The sequence below is a fragment of the Octopus bimaculoides genome, chromosome 11 (genome assembly GCF_001194135.2).
Source record: "Octopus bimaculoides isolate UCB-OBI-ISO-001 chromosome 11, ASM119413v2, whole genome shotgun sequence".
In the NCBI taxonomy this organism is placed as follows: domain Eukaryota; kingdom Metazoa; phylum Mollusca; class Cephalopoda; order Octopoda; family Octopodidae; genus Octopus; species Octopus bimaculoides.
Genome location: NC_068991.1, coordinates 6,316,756 through 6,335,311, shown reverse-complemented (window position 1 = coordinate 6,335,311; position 18,556 = coordinate 6,316,756). Strand labels below are relative to the sequence as shown.

The following is an 18,556-nucleotide window of genomic DNA, read 5'->3' as shown; positions in this document are numbered from 1 at the left end:
AATCCCTAAGTGCCGCGCGGTGGGATCGAAGCTGAGTGCGCACACACAAGTTTATTATTGACGAAAAAGAGCAGTCGATACGATAGTGAAGATTAATAAATTTTTTTTCTGTTCTCATGGATCGAGTCCACTCTTGCTACTATTTTGTTTGAGGGTCTTCAGGCAAGTTACGAAGACTTGTACATCCACAGAAGATAATTAGAATAAAGAAACTAACTCGACTCCATATATATTATATATCAAAAATGGGGAAGGCCGGTCTATGGGATTACCTTAGGTTTCCCGTCCATAAAGGGTTTAGCTTTATGGCGTATCGTCAAATCCTCAAAAACTTCTTCGTACAAAATTGAATTTTATCACCTCAGAATAAATAAAAGACATTAACATTTGAAAATTACCGCCACTGCATAAACGACACAGATTTCACACAGGCGTATATATTATAATCGCTATGTATATTGTGTGGTCTAGGGAAATTTAGCTTGGTTACTATAGCGAGTAGGACACGCACTGCTAGTGAATATATCACAAGAAATTCTTCCACATGTTTATGGTGTTTCTCTGCTTGCTTTATTTATATTGAAAACTCGAACTAGACGAGCCTTTATGTGGTCGCTCGAGTTCTTAGAAACAGCAGCTAAATTTCCCTTGACCACACCATATCGTTATTGATATATATGAAGACGCATACATTAGACAATCTAGTATGGTATATATTAAAAAAAAAGACCAGGTGGGACGCCTTTGGTTGTAGGGCTAGCCGTGGGGCTAAGTAACATTAGAAAGCACAAACTTTGTAAAACTGTGTCATGTTTACATGTATTTGATATTGGATTTTCTGTTCATATCACTTTATGTTCGCTCTATTTATCTTCGCATTTTTATATCCAATATAACAAATATGCAGTTAACTTCAATTGAAAAAATAAGTCATATCATTACTGGTATACCATGTAATTTTTTAATTATTATTTTCATTTATTTTTATGGCCTAGTTTGCGGAGGAAGGGCAACGCCTATTAGTCAAGTCCTCGTAAACTAGTAGGAAGAAGTTTTCCTCAAACCGAAGATCTGGTCATAAAATGTTTGCCACGGAGTCCGCTAAAGGGCCACAATATGATGTTAAAACAGGGACTGATTTAGGTATGATCACTCTAAAACAGCATGGACTGTCTGGCAAACTTCGGCATAAGTTTCGATACCATAGAAGATTCTGCTTTCGTAAACGACAGACGAAGCTTCCGCAACTTCTTGCTTAACGACCTGCATAGATGATTTGTTTATAGAGATCAAATAAATGTTTGTGCTGTACATTAGCTCCCGCCCTCCATCAAATATACATTGTCTGTACAGGTGCACGGGGTGCCACACATCAGATGCCGAAGTGATCGCAAAGCAACGTGAAATGAAGTGCTTTGCTCAAATAATACAACGTACCACCTGGTCAGGAAATTGAGACTATTGCAGAACCCAAAGTGTTCACAGCAGGCTCGAACTAGAAATCACATAGTTCGTAAACCTTCATCTGAGATCCATAGCTGTCTTCTGCATTTGAAGGGACTTCCACAACAAAGTTTATGTAAGCATGCGTACGTACGTACACACACACTCATTCATTCCATCAAAATGTCTCTTATAGAGATAGTGTTTCAAAAACTTCTTAATTACATGACCGTACTTGTGTCCACTACTCTCGTGTTGTAGCTTCTACAATTTACTCTACCAGCACCTAAGAGGCCTAAATGCAGCGCAACAAGTGTATTTATAGACTGTTCGAGAAATTTCCGGTTTTTTATAAGGATAGAAGTCTGCAATTAAGTTATTTTATATATTTTACAATTGATAGAACTAACATATTTAATCCGAAATCATGGAAGGATGAAATCCGACACTGACGTTCAAGCTCAAATCAAAATTAAAGAAGTTCCTCGTAACTTAGCGGTTCGGCAAAAGAAACAGGTATAGAATAAGTACCAGGTTTTAAAAAATTAAGTACTAGGGTCGATTTATTCGACTAAAATTCTTCAAGTTGGATGCAACAAGTATTTCTCTGCTCTTGAAATTCTCTTGAAGTTCTATTCCACATGAGTTTATTCGTGCGAACTTATTTTAAATGGCCCACCTGTCCGGCAGTAAATTTGCATGTTCTTTTCTGTTCCTCTGCTAAATTTCAAGGTCTTGCAGATCTTTGATCTGGAGATTATCTGTAACGTATTAATAAGGGGGTTAAATTCTTTCTTCAAGAACTCGAGTTAAACTATACTTTGATTCGAGCCGGTTGCTCTTTCGTTTGTGAGTATCAAGCTTAAAGTATACTTTAAGTATTGAATTCGTAAACATTTATTTGTGATCCGTAGATGTCTTCTGTATTTGAAGGGACTTGCATGCTTGCGTACGCACACACACACACACACACACACACACATTCATTCATTCCGTCAATGTTTTTGTTAGAGTCAGTGTTTCAAAATCTCTATTTCATTTATATGTTGATTATTAAGAAACAAATCCCCATTCTTGAAATTAAAGAACATCAACAATTTTACCGATTTTAAAGAAATGTTTTGCATATTTCCAATGCTCCGTTACAGCTTGAAGTATGGATTCATGCCATATATGTTCGTGACTGTCAGGTTAAGAAGCCCCGTTTTGCAATCACATGGTCCAGTCCCACTGCACGGCACCTTGGGCAAGTGTCTTCTATTATAGATGCGGGCCGACCAGTACCTTTTAAGGTCATCTGCCTATAGTAGAGAGGATATTACCTACAAACAACTTCTCTCTCTCTCTCTCTCTCTCTCTCTCTCTCTCTCTCTCTCTCTCTCTCTCTCTCTCTCTCTCTCTCTCTCTCTCTCTCTCTCTCTCTCTCTCTCTGAGTGGATTTTGTAGACAGAAACTAAAAGAAGCCTGTCATTTATGTGTGTGTGTGTGTGTGTCTTCATATGTGTTTGTCACCCATCACTGCTTGACAACTGGTGTTGGTGTATTTACGTCGCTACCTATCTCTTTAAATATATATATATATACATACAAGCAAACACACACATACATGCATACACAGACATACATATATATGTATACACACACACACACACACACATCATCAGCATCATTACCATCATCATTGTTCAACATCCGCTTTCCATTCTGGCATGGGTTGGACGGTTTGCAAGGAGATGGCCAGGCAGGAGCCTGCACTAGACTTCTGTAGCTGTTTTGGCAGGACTTTTACTGTTGGATGCCCTACCTAACACCAACCACTCAGCAGAGTATACACACACACACACACAAACGCTTACATACACATGCATACACACACACACACTTACATACATACACATGCATACATACACACACACACATAAATTATGTATACATGAAATTTTGTTCTTTTGTTGTTGTTGTTTTAGATTGCTAATGAAGTGAGCTACATCAAAAGATTGAACAATGACCTTGGTTATCTTTTTTGCAAGTGTTTCTGTGGTTATCTTAACTTTCCTACTGGAAAATCGTCAAGCTTTTGTTGATGACTGTTGGTAAGTAGATTTCATGTATGCAAAATTGCATTACTATATTAATTATAATTATTAACTGTAAAGTTTTGCAATATTTTAGTCATTTAATTGCTTTGTTCATCAAGTTACAACAGAAACAGCCCAGCATCCAAAGAAGAGGCCATCATGTTGCATCATCTGAAGCCTTCTTTATGCCTGTTCTATGGCCCTATATTGATACCAGTTCTTGTCCTTTGAGGGCGAAGAACTCCTTTACTGAAGCTTCCCTGTCTCCTCTTGGTTGATGAAGAAAAGAGGTGACAGACAACAGCAGAGGCAGCAATGACAACAAATCTCAGAAAATCTGAAGTTCATAGAGCACTACCATCTTTCAAGTGTAGGCACATACTTTCATATGCTTCAATCCCATTGGTGGAAATTGTAATGTTCCAAACATTGGCCAAGACTTCTTTTGGCTATTCTTTTGTGGGCATCAGAAAGCCTGCTCAATTTATGTCAAGGTATCAAGACCTTTGGCATTATGTCGTGCTTGAGAAGAAGACCCATCAAGCCAAGCAAAATCACAGTCGTGGCAGATACCGGTGTCACAGAAATGGCACCCGTGCCGGTGGTATGTAAAAGCACCCATTACACTCTCGGAGTGGTTGGCATTAGGAAGGGCATCCAGTCGTAGAAAAACCATTACAGATCAGATTGGAGCCTGGCACAGCCTTCCAGCCCAGTCAAACCGGCCAATCCATGCCAGCATGGATAACAGACATTGAATGGTGGTGGTGGTGTAGGGCTGTTACTCTCTTTCTTTCCTGTCAATCACAGCTTTGAGAATGGTGAGAATATTTGCCTTGTCATCAATGCCAGGAGTCAAAGACCAATTTTTTTACACCTTAATAACTATCTGAACTCAAATATGAATCTTTCATATTTCTATTTCTAGGATATCCTTAGTTGAGACTGTCCCCAAAGATATGACCTATGCCCCAGGTTCACCATCACACCTATCTACTTATGACGGTCTCTTGTCTTTGATTGAAGAAGCCAAGGATACAATTGAGATAGCCTCTTTACATTGGACACTGGAAGCCCAAGATGTACATCAATCACCATCAGATTGGGTAGTAAGTTGTTTTGTTTTGTTTTTTTGTTCCCTTATTAATGTATGATATCCTCATTAAACCTAGATGAACACCTTAAGTGTCTTTACAGGAGGGAAGAGACCCTGTTCAGTCATGAATGACCATGGGATTGCACCTAAAAAGTTACCCCCCAAGACACAAGTCCAGGCAAGGTTGTTTATGGAAGACCAGCAGTCGCCCATGCATACCAACCTCCACTCTCCATGCCGCATAAATACATTTTACTATTCTGTTGACCATGATAAGGCAGTGAGCTGGCAGAATGGTTAGCATAGCAGACAAAATGCTTTGCGGCATTTCGTCCATCTTTATGTTCTGAGTTCAAATGTCACCGAAGTCGACTGCCTTACATCCTTTCAGGGTTGATAAAAATAAGTACCAGTTGCACACTGGGGTCGATGTAATCAACTTAGCCTCTTCCCTTGAAAATACTGGCCTTGTGCTAAAATTTGTAACCAATATTCTATGAACCATATTATAAAAAAATAACTGATAAAAAATTTTACACTTCTTTCTATAGGATACCAGCCTTTTTCAACATCTTTTGTCTGCTGGTAAAAACAGGAACGTAGAAATCAAATTACTTGAAAATAAACCAAATTCTAAAATGCAAAGTCCAGATATAGGAATATTAATTGAAGAAGGTGAGAAAATTTCCTATCTTTTGCCTTTACTTGTTTCAGTTATTCGACTGAGGCCATGCTGGGGCACTGCCTTGAAGAATTTTTGACTAGTAAATCGTTCCCTGATATTCATTCTATCAGTCATTGTAGAGTAACAGAGAGTTTAGTTTTTAAAAATGGCTTCAAAGAAATTGCAATCTCAAATTTTTATGGACGAGGACAACTGTGTAAAGAAGTGCCAATCTCTAAACTGTGGAGCAAACCTGTGGAAGAAGTAGACCCAGAAAGACATGGGATGAGGTGGTAAAGCATGATGTTCGAATGCTGGGTTTTACGAAGGCAATGACAAGTCACTGGGACCTTTGGTAATATGCTGTGCTTGAGAAGACTTGCCAAGCCAAGTGAAATCATAGTATTGGCCAATGCCACATAACTGGCACCCATACCAAAGGTATGTAAAAACACCTGTGCCGCTAGCACATAGAAACACCTGTCCCGCTGGATGTAAAAAGCACCCGTTACACTCTTGGAGTGGTTGGTGTTAGAAAGGGCATCCAGTTGTAGAAACCCAGCCGAATAAAACTGGAACTTGGTGCAGCTCTCCACTTACCAGTACCAGTTAAACCGTCTGACCCATGCCAGCATGGAGAGCAGGTATTAAATGATGAGGTTTCTTTTCTTTTTTTTTTCTTTCTTCTTTTCAGCTCATGCTTCAGTTCAACAGATTGACATAAAAAAACTGATGGGAGGTGGAATTATGCATACAAAGATATGGATTATTGACAGAAGGCATTTCTATATTGGCAGTTCTAATCTTAATTGGCGCTCTCTCACTCAAGTAAGAGATATTTTTTTCCAAATACTTGGCTTAATTTTTTCTCTAATTTCTTCATTTAAAAAAAAAATTCATCTATATTTATTTAGCTTTTAATATTTATAAACCTGTGTAATAAATATACAATCATGTAAAATTTCTCTGTAGATTGAAAAGATGATGAAAAGAGTCTTGGACATTGTTTCAATCGTTATTGGGGTTTCATCAGTGGTTTCACCCTCACTTGACTAATCCCAGAGAAACAAATCATCATCATCGTTTAACGTCCACTTTCCATGCTGGCATGGGTTGGACGGTTTGACTGAGGAAACTGCTAGATAAAGTGTGTGCCTTCCGAAGGGGACTACTTCAAAAGAGATTAAATGCCGGATTGATATATTTTGTAGTTTTTTTTTTACAGTACCAGTCCTGACACTTTTTGATCAGACCTTGTACTAACCACTAATATAGTATATATATGTACTAACCACTAATATAGCATATAGTATATTGAAGGGTACATACCTCACTAGGGAGACATTTCGTTGCTCACTGTTCTCAACTATTTGTTAGCATTTATCTGTTTTGTTTTCTAGTTAGTACATTTATTCATTGTCTTTTCTATTTTAGGTGAAAGATCTCGGGGTTATAATTTCCAACTGCAAATCACTTGCAGAAGATATGGGCAAAATATTTGATACCTATTGGCATCTGACAATAGTTGATAAAATTCCTAAACCATGGCCAGAAATGTACAACACCACAATCAATAAAGAAAGACCCTTGAACACCAATCTCAATGACAGCAATAGTAACGTATACTTGTCGGTAAGTTCTCTACATATCAGAATAATATGCAACTAATCGTTGTCATTATTTTACATTCACATACTACATTGGCATAGCTTAAACCAGGCATGGGCAACCTTTTCCGAGAAGCAGGCTGTAGAAACCATGCTAAAGCACAGACAGCAGAGCTTGGTGCAATCTTCTGGCTTGCCAACTCCTATTAAACCATCCAACCCATGCCGACGTGGAAAACAAATAGTAAATGATGATATCTATTCTGAAAAGCAGTCAATAGGGACACATATCTCACATCTGTTGGAGAGGAATCAGTCACAGTTTCCAAGATATCTACTTAACTGTTTATTTGTTGAAATGTTCAGACTTACTCAGAGACAAATCATAACACCAGTGGAAAATAAACTCATAGTTTGTGTACCTTGTTTTCCATTGTTTTTCATTACTGGTCCACATAAATCTATGCAAATTTCACTGAGGCATGACTGTGCAATTAAGGATCTCACTTTGCGATCACGTGGTTTTGGGTTCACTCCCATTGCATGGCATCTTGGACAAGTGTCTTCTACTATAGCGCCAAGTTAACCAATGTGAATGAATTTCGTAGACAAAAACTGTGTGGAAGCTATGTATGTGTGTGTGTGTGTGTGTGTGTCCTTCTCCACTACTTGACAACCCCCACTGGTTTGTTTACATCCCCATAACTTAAAAGCTTGGCACAAGAGATCAGTAGAATAAGTATCAGAGTGAAGGAAAATAGAACTGGAGTGGATCTATTTGACCAAAATCCTTCAATGCAGTGCACCAGTATGGCCACAGTACAATGACTGAACCAAGCAAGAGACAACAGTTTTAAAATGTCATTCAGTGTATTCTAAAGAATGAAATGCCAAACCATCATAAAATTGTATGTGGGACATTTGTATGTGTTCGTAAACAATAGAATATAAGGGTAAAAAGAAAGGGTCAAAAAGGAGCATGATAGCAACGCTGGAATGTGGAAATACGAGATATGTAGTTAAAGATAGAGACTGTTGGAATGTGACAACACATTGTGTAAGCAACACATTGTATCACATGACCTTATTAATTGGTAGACAAACTATCACATGACCAGCAGGCAAGAGAAGAAAACAATGTTATTTCGTTTGTCTGTTACTTATGATTTTTATGGTATGTCGTAGTTGTTAGTTATAGATTTTTATGTTATACATTAAATAATTTAAGAAAAAGATTGAGAAGGTGGACCTCTTTCTCTCTCCCCCCCCTCTCTCAAAAGAGGCAACTCACCAGTTTGAAAGAGAAGAACAGAGACCAAGATCTAAAAGCAACAGAGCCCAGGCAAAATGCAAAGAAGCTACTTGTGAAAGAGAGAGAGCGAGAGTGGTAGGTCAAATACCTTTCATTTGCTTTGGCATAACTGACAACAGGGCATTGGAAGACAGGACATGTTGCTAGAGAGAGCAAGAGAAAGAGGGAGAGAGATCTCAGAGGAAAGAAGGTGGAGAGAGAATCATGAGGAGGGGGTGGTGGAGACATTACAAAAACTTCTGATTCCACCTTGTCATTAAAACAGCAACGAGGCGTCAAGTTTGAAATAAACAGAAAGAATATCAGATTATTGTGGGACCAATTTCACTTAATTTTGGTAAATTGCCTGCATTGAGTTTTGTAGAGACCAAATCTCCAGTCCTTCTTTCTCATTTTTTTGAAAAAATTTCTTGAAACATTTTAGTGTCTTTGTTAACAATATAAATTCAATAGACCCCAGAAAATGGATTGTTTCATGAGGTCAATCAAATAAATCATTTGTTTTTTCTTTCCCAGATTTCCCCGCCTGCTTTCTGTGCAAATGGCCGAACCGGTGATATTGATGCAATACTAGATGTTATCAATTCTGCTAAGAAGTTTATCCACATTGCTGTTATGGATTATGCTCCTGCTTTGGAATTTCAACGCCCTTCATTGTATGTTTTTTGGGGCTTTTTTTTACTCCTTTGTTGGTTTAATTTTTGTTAGGATTTAATTTCACTGAGTTCATATTGATGTTATTTTATGTTACATCTAGCTTTCTTTCAAAAACCTTGCACTCTACATTAATTCATTCACAAACATACAGATGCAGGCATGGCTGTGTTGTAAGAAGTTTGCTTCCCAACCACATGGCTCCTGGTTCAGTCCCACTGCATGGCATCTTGGGCAAGTGTCTTGTACTATAGCATTGGGCCATCGGCACAAACTTTCCGGACAACCTAATATTTTATAATAATAATATTAATAATAATAATCCTTTCTACTAAAGGCACCAGGCTTGAAATTTTGGGGGAGGGGACTAGTCGATTACATTGACCTCAGTGTTTGACTGGTACTTATTTTATCGACCCTGAAAGGATGAAAGGCAAAGTCATCCTCAGCAGAATTTGAACTCAGAACGTAGTGACAGGTGAAATACCACTAAACATTTCGTCCAGTGCACTAACAATCTTGGCAGCTTTGCTACCTATTATAATAATTTGTAAATTATTTTATAATAATAAATATTAACATAAACCTAAAACCATGGAGTTTACAGTACATGTGGCCCCCTCAAGGCATTTGGTGAATAGATTATGAATTGGATATAAATGTTGATAAATATTATGATTTATACAGAATTTTTTCCTTATTCCAATAATAATATTATTGATAATAATTCTGTGAAATTAATATTGTATTTACAGGTTTTGGCCAATTATTGACAGAGCTCTTAGAAATGTATCAATTACCAAAGGTGTTGAAGTTTTTCTACTTGGTAGCCATTGGAAGCACAACAAAGCTAGTATGTTCAACTTTCTCAAGTCTTTGGCTAACTTAAACAGTGCTACAAAGGCTAAAATGCAAGTGGTAAGCAATTTATATTCTGAAAAACAAGAATTCTTTCTCCAATTCAAATTCCTAATTAATGACAATACACGAAATATTTTGATATCTGAAATAATGTTACTCTGTGTGTGTGTGTGGGGGGGGGGTGTTAAACAATAAATTAACAAGTCTTTTAAACATCAGTCAAATGAAAATATTGTCTGGAATTAGGTGAAATACCGGTAAGAGATCTGGACATGGCTAGAACCAACACCTGTCTATTAATATTGAAGTAATCTCCCTATTAGGGTCTGGGACATTTTGGCAATTTTTAGTTGGCGTTGCTGATTCAATACTGTCTTAATGTTTTAATGGTTCTCTCTCTCTCTCTCTCTCTCTCTCTCTCTCTCTCTCTCTCTCTCTCTCTCTCTCTCTCTCTCTCTCTCTCTCTCTCTCTCTCTCTCTCTCCCTCCCTCTCACACACACATACACACACAATATTAAGTACTGTTAGTGGTAGTGACATGAAATAAAAAGCCACCCAGTATATACTGCAAACTGGCTGAGTTTAGAAACTATACCAAAGTTGACACTGGAGCACAATGCAGTCCTTTGGCCAGCATGGAACATGTATGTTAAATGATGATGTTGATGTCCTTCTTCATTTAACTGGTGTTTTTAGTTATTCAAACACCTCACCAAATTTTCATGTTATAGGCAAGACTTAGATAAGAGAAATACTAAAATATAAATAAGTTAATTTCATAAATCTTGGAAGAATATTTAGCAATAATGCTCGGATCACTATTTCCAATGTGAAAAAAAACCAACCCAAGAATATGATTACAATTTGCTAGAATATTACCTATGTCATCAAAAAAATCTGACCATTCAAGACTTTGTGTGGAATCTTAAAAATTGCATCTTTGGCACACTTTTTTTGAGCAAGACTATATATTCAGCACATTTTAACCACTATGGACAGATGGCAGACAGCAGATTCGACACAGAAACTGCTGAACAGACAGTAGCACAACCAGCAGCAGACCAGAACACTGTGACAACATAAAAACAATGGACGGCAGCAACAGCAACACTCAATGACCAGTTAACATCAAGAAACTCACAACAGTGGCTACTGTCATACCTAGTCCGAGAACAATCAGCTTCAAACTATCTCAGTGTCTGTCGTTCATTGTAATGACATTTTTTTGTTTATGAAGAAAATAGATAATCTTTTATTAAAAATCTCAGCCAGATTTCTGTAATCATTATTGTAACATAATTATTACTTTGATTCTGAATTATAGAAAATGTTTGAAGTACCATATTTTACCAAGGAGCAAAGAGAGATTCCTTCTTTATGTATTAACCATAACAAATTCATGGTCACAGACACTGATGCCTTTATTGGTAAGATATCTTGACAAACTTTTATCCTTCAGCTTTGTCTTTTACTTGTTTCAAACATTGAACTGGGGCACCCCCTTGAAGCAAAGGGCACCCCCTTGAAGAAAAGGGTACCACCTTGAGTAAATCAACACACACCAGGTGTCAAGCAGTGGTACTTGACAACAAATGATATAAACAAAATTTCCTTCACTACTACACTCAACACAGTTTAGGGGCTCTTGTCTTGTGAGTACTTGGTGACCTTACCGGTGCTGGTGCCACAAGAAAAGCATTTGATACACTCTGCAAAGTGGACGATATTAGGAAAGGCATCCAGCTGTGGAAACAGACATGCAAGAGCAGGCATGGGAGTTGGGTGCACCCCGCTGGCTTTTCACTTCTTATAGAACAACCCAACCCATACTGCCATGGAAAAAGAAATGATACATGATGATGATGATAATGATGATGAGTTGAGTGGTATGTGCTTCAGCAAACATTCCATTTACTGTTTACATAAAAATAATTAATTATATACCTTTATCTTGTTTCAGGGACATCTAGCTGGAGTGGTGATTACTTTACACCTGCAGCAGGCCTGGGATTGGTTGTCAGATCAACAAAAACACAAAAAAATCATTTCCACCAGCAACTGGAAGCAGTCTTTCAAAGAGACTGGAACTCTAAATATTCACGGAACCTAGATGATATTGATCCTACTAAAGTCTAAAAAGATTCTAAAATTTTCTTTTATGAATTTGAGTTTACTAACCTCTTGTGAACTAACCACTGCTGTTACAGTGCGTATTTCTGAGGTGGTTTTTTTTTTCTTTGTTTAAATTTTTAACCAGTATACGATGGGTGAATCAAACTCTTAGCTTTCTTTGCATGTTATTTAATCTATATGGAGAGTAACTACAGATGGATGAGTAAATAAAGTATTGGACAACCAGCTGCAGTGGTTCTCAACCAGGGTCCCTATGACCCCTTGTGGTCCCTAAGCCAAATAGCATATTGGGTCCATGAAAAAAATTTTGCTTCAGTTGTATTTATTGTAAAAAACAGTTAAGTTTTCTTTCTCTAATGTTTTTCATGGTTCATCCAACACAAGGGAATGTGGGATAGGGAAAATAGGAATTTTGAAAGAAAGATCTATAAAACTAGATTTTAAGCATCAAATGGCTATTGGGGTTCACCAGAATAAAATGGTAATCAAAGGTGTCCATAGATAAAAAAAATAGTTGAGAACCACTGAGCTAAAGGATCACAAATGCTATAAATATGCTCATAGCCAAGACTCTTCACTTTCGGTGATCTAATTCATATGGTCTGTATGTAGGTACCATCGGGTGGACTGGTTAACCACTGTAAGCAACAGCATACATGTAAATTTGAATCACGCTTTACTAACTTGCAATTCTGAAAGGGAGGTGGGTGTTTTTTGTTTGTTCGTTTTTTCATTGTTTTTTGCTGATAAAATTGCTAGCAATATGACCCTATTTGCAATTATTTCAACATCACTAAAGAAAATTAAAACATGTAGCTATACAATATAAATCAGTATACTCTTTCAGTATTTTAGTAAAAGTATCTTCATTCTTTTACAAATTTACATATCTCCCAAGATGTGATGGATCTCATGAACCATAATGCTGGCTATATTTAGAGATACATTCTTTTATAGAATTATATATTTTATATGCACTGTGATCTATATAAATATACTCACACTAATTACTAAATCTCCATTACCCTAATTAGTCTTGCTATTAACTGGTGATATATAATCTCAGTGAGAAAAACATATGGTTGTAACTTTTTCCGGAAACTGAATGTGATTCAACTGGACTGAAATAACAACCCCTTAAGTTGTTAGACCTGCATGTTCTCTCAAGGGATTATAACCACAAAAATTATTTTAAAGCAAGGCTAGAGATTTATTTGTTTGGAGAATTAGTATTTCCTGTAGTATGTTAAATAATTATTGTATGTAGAGTATATTTAATGATAGTTTAGTCAGTTCAATCAGTAGAGCTAACTCAAATATTACAACATAGTTGCCCTTACGAAAATGAGATAGAATTTCACTAAAATTATCATATATATAATATATTGTATATTAGGGTTGATGAATTTTTGTTTAAACATGTAGCTGGTTATGAGTACATGTCATTAAAGGCCCGAAATGTCTGAAAGGCACCAAGCATTTTTGCTGGTTACAGCTGAGGTGCTCTTTTGTTTTCCTCTGATATCGTTTTTAGCATACATCTGTTATAAAGATTGCAATTATTGTATCTACAATTATTGAAAAATCTATGTGATATCTATATATGTGTATTGTATATATATATTTTATTATTATTACATAGCATTTTAAATTTTGGCTTCAAATTATATTAAAAAGAACATATACAAACATATATATATATCCTGTTATTCTTTTACTCTTTTATTTGTTTCAGTCATTTGACTATGGCCATGCTGGAGCACCGCCTTTAGTCGAACAAATCAGCTCCTGGACTTATTCTTTGTAAGCCTAGTACTTATTTTATCAGACTCTTTTTGCCGAACCGCTAACTTACAGTGATGTAAGCACACCAGTATCGGTTGTCAAGCGATGGTGGGGAGACAAACAGACAGACAGACACACACACACACACATATACATGACGGGCTTCTATCAGTTTCCGTCTACCAAATCCACTCACAACGCTTTGGTTGGCCCAAGGCTGTAGTAGTAGACACTTGCCCAAGGTGCCATGCAGTGGAACTGAACCCAGAACCATGTGGTTGGTAAGCAAGCTACTTACCACACAGCCATTCCTTATATATATAAGCTCTACTTTGTGAGTTGAGTATTATTTGTCTTATTTGTAATTCCAAACCTATATATTGGGGTGGGGCTTGACCACTTTGTTTTAAACATGTAGCATTAACATGCCAGAAAGTGGCACCAGGCCTCAGTCGCCTGTTTTGGCATGGTTTCTGCAAGCTAGCTCCAAGAGGCCATCGCTATGTGACACACGAACCTGTTAGAAATTTGGAAATGACATGCTGTACTGTTTGGCATTCATGCCAGAAGCTCTAATATGGACATTTCAGAGTATTTAGATGTCAATCTGAGAACATGTACCAAGAGTGACAAAAATCAAACACCCAGTCAACATCATGGTGTTTAGAATGATCACTAGTGATGGCGATGTTATGCCTCCATTCATCTTCCCACATGGCCTCAGATTCAACACGGGAGCCTACATCAAGTACCTGGAGGAGGTAGTGCTGCCCTGGATCAAGGGGCTGGCTGCTGGAAGACCCTATGTCTGGCAACAGAACTCTGCACCATGCCACACAAGCAGAAGAACCCAGTCATGGCTATGAGACAATTTCTGCGACCACATCAACCCTAACATCTGGCCACCTAACTCCCCAGACTGCAACACCCTTGATTATTATGTAATGGGCAAAATTGAGCGAGAGACCAACAAAACTCCTTGCAACACCAAAGATGAACTGAAGGCAAGGATTATGACAGCATTCACCAACTTAAACAAGGAGACCGTCCAGAAGAGTTGCAGGAGATTCTGAAGTAATCTGGAGGCCGTTGAAGCCAATGGTGATATTATTGAATAAAGTTATTCTTTGGTATTTCAAGATATTTTTGTGTCATTTTGGTAAATATATCTGTTAAAATGAGATGTCAGTATTATTTTCATTTTTGTGTAATTTAGACGACAATATATTCACCACACCCTGTATATATTTGAGAAAGGTTCTGCTTGATACATAGAAATGATCTCGGTAGAAATTCCATACAGTGCACTCAGTGTGAGCAATGAACAAACAAGAAACGCAGTGGAATCAAGGAAGGTTAACAGAGAAAATAAACTTTGTATGTGGCAGATATGTAGGAGCAATAAATATTATGAACACATAGGAAATAGATTTTCCTGAATGCCCAGGAAGTTCCCTAGAGGTAGTAGATAGTTTCTGTTACTTAGGTGACCTAATTAGTAGTGGAAGAGGATGTTCTGAAGATATAGTTTCTAGAATAAGAACAGAATAGAGAAAGTTCAGAGAGTTATTATCTCTGTTGGAAACAAAATGTCTCTCTCTCAGAATGAAGGACAGATTGTAAGATGCTTGTACCCAAGCAGCAATGCTGCATAGTAGTGAGACATGGGCTCTGAATGTAGGGAACCTGCTTCCACACAGTTTCCATAAAATCCACTCACAAAGCATTGGTCAGCCTGGAGCTATTGTAGAAGACACTTGCCCATGGTACTGTGCAATGGGACTGAACCCGAAACCACATGGGTGAAAAGTAATGAAAAGTAAGCTTCTTAAGCATACATTCATGCCTATCCCTATAAGCAAAGAATGTGCCAAAAGAGGGATGTAAAGGTACAACCCTCAAGAATTAGCGCAGTCTACTGACTGAGCAATGTTAATTTTTTTCTAGTAATATTATTTGCCAGTGGTTTTTGGCTTTTGAATTTAAACATTCCAAGTTCAAATTTGAGGAAAGCTATTTACTAGTTAAGGGCTTCAAGATCCAAACTACAACAGTTTACATCCCTATATTGATTGGACCCCATCTGATTCTTTTCCAGTACCCATGTTTTCACACATCTGAAATTTTCTTTTCTCAACCAATTCAAAAAGTCCATTTAAAGCATTATGTTTTGAAATTTATCTAAAAACTAGCATAAAATGAACAATGAAAAAGATAACAAGTGTTAATAAAGAATAATAGATTTCAAATTTTTCTTTTTTATTTAACAGAAATTGGAAACGAATTTTTTTATTTTTTTAACCCTGACCTTAAAAACATATTTCATTTCTGATCCATTCATGAGTACAGAACAACACACAATTAAGACTTTGTATTCCTCAATATGCAAAGCTAGCTGATTGAATTTTCCTGAAATTATTTTGGGTTGGAGACTTCTGTAGCCTCGTTTTCGACCTCTGCTTTAAATACGAAGAATTCTTCATTTCCAACTAGTTTATTGCAGATTAATAATCTGGCGATTGCTCATGTATATATTTGTTTTCTTTGTAAAACAAATTCTATCATTTTGTTTAACCTTATTTAGTCTTCATCGACAACTTCTCGTCTTAATGAACAAATGAATATCTGATACAGAAAATATTTATTAGTTAAATCTGGACAAAATGTCTTTATGTAAAGAATTTAATATTCTTAATAACGGTTAAGCACGCATAGAAATATTTTATTGGCTTTAATTCTAACGAATTTCAGATCGTTACGTATTTCTTATTTCGCTTATCAAGTTAGTGTGGGAACGTATGTGTATTTATAAACACACCATAGAATAGTTTTTTTTTTTTAATGTTATTTTCTATTCTCATTAAACGATGTCTTTTATTCTTTTCGTTGCACATGGATAAACATAGAAGCAAATAAAATTGTGTATATTTATGTTAGTGACAAATAAATTTCTTCATATGGAATAGAAATTTTAAAGCTTTTAACCGAAATAAGAAATTCTCCTCCTCTAGTATATGGGAAATAATTAAAAATCAGAATGCTATGATTCATTTTAAATATGGAAGCTGCATCATGGATGGAATGATAATTACTAATTAATGTCGAAAAATTATTTTTAATCAAATTTAGTCGCTTAGTCATTTGGTTATAACGCCTCTTATCTCCCCTTGGTTCTGTTACGTTTTCTCCCTATAGATGGCAGTATACTATTTCCCCCATTACCTTCATTTTACACTTTGTTACATTGATATCGTTTTTCTTTAAAACTACTTTTCATGAAAAGTGGGTAGAAAAAAAAACATTAGAATGTACGGCAGAATAGTTTGCCTGCATGTAACTTATTTTATATCGTATTTTTCCAACTAGCATGATGTTCTTTTCGTTAAAAGAATTCTAGACGCAACTATCAAGGGAAGTAATTTTGTGGTTAATCATCAACAATGGCCTCTAATGAGCCAAGAGAGGGCTCGTCGTTTTCTAGTTCATTGGAAGCCGATTTAAGTGAACAATGTACAACTAAAAACAACGAGCAGCTGGCTGTTTCCCAGATGAAAAAGGTGAGTGCAATAAATACGATACATTTTTGTCTTCTTCACTAGTATTTTTAAATCAATGATACGTTGAATTCTGTTCGCTAGTTTCAGCTACTATTGTTTGATTAAAGCTAACAACAAATTCTTCCTCTTTGCTCAACACATTTCTTGCATTTCTTTATTAAATCGTGAATTTATTGTTGCTTTGTCGAAGGTGAATATTTTAATTGGAAAATCCTTGTTAAATTTAAACTGATTTCTTTAGTTTTGTCGTCAGATCACAATAGTTGCAACCAAAATTACACCCACGCCACTACACTAATGCACCTTATTCACATAATATCATATATTTTCCCATTTTTTTCTAACTTGTTTATGTTGATTTACAAAAACTACGACACCAAGTTACAGAAATGAAAAATTAAATAAGTAAAATCAGTTAATCAAACTCGTAAATAAGTTATATATATTTTCTATCTCCTACTTCTTTCTTCGTTGACGACATATTAAACCCGCTCTCGATCATTTTGTATTTTTGTGGTGTATATTGTCTGCACGATATGCCTTGTCCCTTCTTTAAATCTCCATCCGAATGATAACATTTAGTGTGCAAAGCGATCACTTAGTGATCTCGCTGACAGTCAGAAAAATCAACAGTACGAGGGTGGACCCTATTTTTTCAAAATATTATGCTTTGTTAGGAGACTCTATCTTCAGTGAAGAGGGGGAGGGGGTCCACTGTATTAACGCTGTACACTGCTTTGCTGTGGAAAAACCATTAAAATCCACTTTGAAATAATGGAATATTTAACAATATCATCCGGCAGAAGTCAATCTATTGATTATATTTTTCCCACTATCGATGAATTATAGATATATATGTTCTTTAATCAATCAGAAACTCGTACAATGGTTTCTTATTTTATTAGGTTACGTGTTTTTCCCCATTTTCTTTTTCTTATTTTTTTCCATTTTCCCCACAATTATTTCTTTCGTTTCGAGCTTTCAACTAATTTAAATATTATTGTTTATTTCTTTGTTTATGTAATCGCTATTCTGTTTTTATACAGTAAATATTTACCTTTGAAGAAAGAATTGTTTTAATATTTTCTTTTCTGTTCAACTAACTGTGTTTGCTGAAATTCTAATTACAATAGGATAATTTTTCTCGGAATACCGTATACATAGATGAGTGACTTTGTGTGTATGTATGTATATATTAATATGAAAAATATGCTTTTTGAAACAACATAGGAGTGTGTGTGTGTGTGTATATATATATATATATATATATATATAGCATGGTAATATGCTTGTGCACTTTTCTGTATGTGTATATAATTATATGGTATCCGTGTTTGTGTGTATATATATATATATATATATATA

The 18,556-nt window shown here is 36.2% G+C and overlaps 2 protein-coding genes across 11 annotated transcripts in view; both read left to right on the top strand.

The window, feature by feature from the left end:
- LOC106877176 (5'-3' exonuclease PLD3) overlaps positions 1–14,777 on the top strand; it is a 17,080-nt gene extending 2,303 nt beyond the window's left edge. The window contains exons 1-10 of one of the 3 annotated variants that reach the window (XM_014926009.2): positions 111–1,579; positions 3,411–3,536; positions 4,450–4,630; positions 5,169–5,292; positions 5,976–6,109; positions 6,716–6,913; positions 8,717–8,856; positions 9,610–9,772; positions 11,041–11,143; positions 11,677–14,777. In XM_014926009.2, the coding sequence (XP_014781495.1) occupies positions 3,448–3,536; positions 4,450–4,630; positions 5,169–5,292; positions 5,976–6,109; positions 6,716–6,913; positions 8,717–8,856; positions 9,610–9,772; positions 11,041–11,143; positions 11,677–11,852 (1,308 nt within the window). In that variant the 5' untranslated portion in view covers positions 111–1,579; positions 3,411–3,447 and the 3' untranslated portion in view covers positions 11,853–14,777. Of the gene's footprint in view, positions 1–110; positions 1,580–1,629; positions 1,960–3,410; positions 3,537–4,449; positions 4,631–5,168; positions 5,293–5,975; positions 6,110–6,715; positions 6,914–8,716; positions 8,857–9,609; positions 9,773–11,040; positions 11,144–11,676 lie in introns of those variants that run through there. The other 2 variants (XM_014926008.2, XM_014926007.2) reach the window with 2 other exon arrangements.
- Positions 14,778–16,549: 1,772 nt separating this feature from the next.
- Positions 16,550–18,556, top strand: part of LOC106877163 (pneumococcal serine-rich repeat protein) — a 38,103-nt gene continuing 36,096 nt past the window's right edge. For 4 of the 8 annotated variants that reach the window (XR_008265143.1, XM_052971450.1, XM_014925986.2 and 1 more), the window contains exon 1: positions 16,550–17,191. Coding sequence is in view for 7 of the 8 variants with exons in the window: in XM_052971450.1 (XP_052827410.1) it covers positions 17,075–17,191 (117 nt within the window). In the remaining variant the exon portion in view is untranslated. The remainder of the gene's footprint in view (positions 17,192–18,556) is intronic. The other 4 variants (XM_052971449.1, XM_014925980.2, XM_014925982.2 and 1 more) reach the window with 2 other exon arrangements.